The following is a 4,371-nucleotide window of genomic DNA, read 5'->3' as shown; positions in this document are numbered from 1 at the left end:
AGCGCATGTTCTAATGTGTCAACATTATCATGTCAAACGTAACAACATTCGGATCAATAGCTTCATTAGATATAAGTGGGCGCGTATTCAAATATTCTTATCTTCTATCGGACGATCAATCGCGTTAGTCGACTAAAAAAAAATTCCAGTCTTTCCACGAAGTGGCTTAATAAAAAAACGTTACCCCTTTCGAACATCCATCTTACTCGCCGGACCCGGTTTTCATTCGCCTTCTACCTCCGCCCAGAGATCAAATCGGTCAAAGGAATCCATTTTTTGTCGGTAGAAGACGCGAAAGCAAAAGCGGCGGAGTCCCTAGAATGCGAAATAACAGCAACTGCTGCTGCACATTGATTAAGAATGAAACCGGAATTATTTTGAAGATCATATAATTGATTTTATTTGGTTTATTAAAAAAAATTGAATCTTCTTTCTTGCATTGGATCTAGATTAACTTGAAATTGACATCAAAATCCATAATACAATTACTGATGTTGGATTTATGAAAGTTTTGAATTTATGTTAAAATTAAAAAGCACAAGTAATTTCATAGAACCAAAATGATATAAATAGTACAAAAATAATAATAAATATTAAGTAATTTTTAAAAATATACTAAATTAATCTATAATATATTTTTAAAAATATATTGGTATATGTGACATATATGGAAAAAACAATATTGTTGAAATATCTAAAAATTTAGCTAGATATAGATCTGAAAATAGTTATGTTGGATTATCTAAATAATTATATTGAATGATGAAGCTGATGCTAAAATGTGTCAAAATTCTTTGTAGCATTATCATTAATCTTAAGTGATTCCTATATAATTATTTCGATAGTCTATAATTATTTTGAAATCTGTATCTGACCTAATTTTTACATGCTTCAGCAAAATTATTCTTTTCGTGTAAAAATATTAAAAAACATTAAAGGATACTATAATTGTAAAAATATTTTAATAAAAATGAAAAAAGTGAGAAAAAATAAAGATCTTTGCAGATAGAAAATTTGCAGTTATAATATAAAGAAAATTAAATTGTGTTTGACATTATTGACAAAGAGATTTAGTTGAATGAGTCCAAGAGACTCACTGGTCAATTGCAGATTAACTCTATATTACGCATGTTTTTTAAACATAATTACTTGCGTGGGATGTTTCTGTCATCCCAACATTGTATCTCAATTTTCATTATTCTCTTTGATAATTTACAATTTATTAAATGAAAATTAATAATATTTCACGCATCCTTTAGACAATGATAAATGAAAATAATTTTTTATAAATTGTAAAATAATTTGCGTTAATAATGTAACAATGTGTATAAATAGCATTAATACATTTAGTGGATTTATAAGGTTGAGTCCTTAGACATCCCACGCGAGTAATGAAGGGTTAAAGGTGCAAACAGAGAGGATTCCTTGTACCAGAGCGCGATTAAATATCGCTGTGGCTTCGTTCAACCTTCGCCGGCATTCCTCCTCCATTCGTGCCAACGTCGCCGCGCGCTTGTCCCTGGAGAGGACGACTTCCTGATAGGCATCCTCGGCGTCTCGTCGCGCCTTTTCAGCCGCTCCGCGTTCCTCCTTTTGTTTCTGTATCCACCAACGCATCTGCTCTTTCTGCGCTTTCAATCGCTCGGGAAGATTGCGATCCTCGCCCTCGAACCTGCGGCAGCCGTAATATTTCATCGTTTCTTTTCTCTTCCGCGGCGTTACGCTCATTACCATTGCGCCAGGGTGAGCAGGCTGCGGGGTAAATTATTATCCGCGCGAAGATCTTTTACAACGAAAAGGAAAAATATTGTTATACGTACGCACGATAGCCGTGGTTTACAGACTGTATATAGAGATGAATCCTTTACACGCTTTATAGCTTTAGCACTTTAATATTATATATAAGATTCTTAATTCTTAATACACACGATGGATCATTCATGTCCTACATATATATTTCTTTTTTTTTAATCCAGGAGCATTTAGCTAAATTGCTAAATAATGATTTCTGTTGTTTGTTTTTTTTTTTAATCTTACAAGTATTTTTAAAGATGTTAAAATATTTGTAAAATTATGCATTTAAGAAAAAAAGAAAGACAAGAGACCAATAGTTGTACGAATCAGTTAATATATTGTACATTTACTTAAATCTTGCATATTTCTTTAAATAGTACTAAACAAACATTTATTTACAGTGAATAAATATTTACTGAATAAAAAAAATGATATGAGTTAAATTAAATTAATAGTTATTGTATTAAATAAATATACATTTAGTAAATATTTAAAACTATTCAAGCAAATAATTATTAAAATTTAGTTCTTTTCAGTGTAATTTTTGCACACTTTTGAAACTATACAGAAATTAATAAGATATGCAGAAATTAATAATTAAGAAATTAATTCTTACATATACTTAAACATTTTTAGAAAGTATTTATAAGGCTGTGCATTAAAAAAAAAAGGATAGAGACATTATTTAGTATTTAGTATGAAAATTAATCCAGACACAAACGATCAATCGTAATAAATTACTAAAAAATCATCGCGTGTACTAAGCATTATTAAAGATGAAACATTGAGAGTGCAAGAAACAGAATAAACGAGTTTCACAAGCACGTTCTTTTATCTTCTTCTGGAAAGTCCGAGATAAACCTCTCCGAAGCTTTTCTCCCGGTTGCACCATTATATTGTTAGCGATATTAATCAGGCTATTTACGCACTTCTGAGCGGACGCTGCTCCCAAGTTCGGATCATCGCCATTGTCCACGCGTGTAGGAAGCGATTTCTTTAATGCCTCGGGGTCATACAAATCGTAATCCCGCCGGTCCTCCGCTCGCTGATGGAAACGTCGGAAAGAATCGATCTCCTTGTTTATCTTTCGCCTCTCCTGCAAACAGAGAAGCGGAATTATTTCGCTCTCTCGATCGATAAAGTTTTTTAATTCGACGACACGTGTGACACCGAAATCACCGAGTACTAGCTCGAGTATCGAGCGGACATTCCCGGTGTAATTATCGTCATTGACAGCATTCAATTACCTCCTCCTGCCGTCTCTCCAAATGCGCGGCATGCTCGCTGCTGCGAATGAGAGCCTCATTCAATTGACATTCTTTCGCTCGTTCCCACTCGCGCTGCTGCTTCTTCTCCTCAACTTGCCTATCCAAGAACTCCTTGTCTATCTGCAAATGTCAGGGAAACAATCCGCGCGAATCCTATCGTATTGAAGCGAACAACTTCCCAGACGTTAGATCAATCAAGTGTTGTGTGTAGCGTTCCATCGAATGATGCTTGTGGCATTTACGAGATATTAAGGAAAATGTATGAATAGAAATCAATTTAATGCGTAGATTGTAACAAACCATTTAATGGTAAATATTAGTACGAAGTATTTTTTTAAATTAATTAGGAGAACGTAAGTTAATAAAACGACTGAATTAAGAATTAAAAATCTATGCAATCAGAATAAGATATGAAAGTCTAATAATGAATTCGGTCACTCGCATTACATTGGATAGTGTACAGTTTCATATACAATAAAATATTTTATTTGTGTTCAAAGAACAATTCATTTTCATCTTAAAAAATTTCGTGTTGAATTTTTAATATATTCGAGTGTTAATTTTTAACATAACTGAACAACTTATATTACTTATTTTGTATCAAATTGATATTCAATATTTCTTATTTTTTAAATAATATAATTTATAAGTAAATATATATATAACATAAAAATAATGAATTTTAAAACATAAATTCTAAGATAAACAAATAAAATAAATGTTAATTTTACTGAAAAAATTTGCTTTAACAGTTTATTTATAAATTTCAATGCGTTCATTTATTCACATATTTGTTAATTTTTAACATATTTATTTTGTGTCAAATTAACAAAAAAATTTGAATGGATTGTTTGAGACATATGAAATATTTTTAACAAAATTTTTCAACTATATATAAAATATTTAATTACAGTGACATAATATAATCAGCTTCGATAATAATACATATATTCTGTTAAATATGATAGTATTATTATTAGGTATTTAATAGTTTAAACATTTGCATGCTTTTACATTTAACTTTACTAATTTTATATATAGCAACTTTTAGTATGCATTAATTTATTATAATGCAAGTGATCGAATTCTATACTAATACTAAACGTAAAAGAATAATCACGGGATTGAATTTCTATTTAAAAAAAAATTTACAAATTAAAGAAAAGCAGCAAAATATATAAAACAAAATTAATTTGATTGAAAATGGATTATAACAATATATTATATATATGTTAGTATATATGGTATATATATATATATATATATATATATATATATATATATATATATATTATATATATATATATAT

The 4,371-nt window shown here is 29.9% G+C and overlaps 1 protein-coding gene across 1 annotated transcript in view; it reads right to left on the bottom strand.

Annotated features, from left to right (window-relative positions):
* The window catches only part of LOC105618795 (RIB43A-like with coiled-coils protein 2), a 15,599-nt gene that overhangs the window by 4,958 nt on the left and 6,270 nt on the right, over window positions 1-4,371 (bottom strand). Inside the window, 3 exon segments of the mRNA XM_012200329.1 lie at window positions 1,432-1,672; window positions 2,724-2,890; window positions 3,042-3,182. Of these exon segments, the coding sequence (XP_012055719.1) occupies window positions 1,432-1,672; window positions 2,724-2,890; window positions 3,042-3,182 (549 nt within the window).

Source organism: Atta cephalotes, assembly GCF_000143395.1.
Source record: "Atta cephalotes unplaced genomic scaffold scaffold00001, whole genome shotgun sequence".
NCBI lineage: Eukaryota > Metazoa > Arthropoda > Insecta > Hymenoptera > Formicidae > Atta > Atta cephalotes.
Note: the sequence above shows the minus strand (reverse complement) of the source record. Positions and strands in the feature narration are given on the sequence as shown.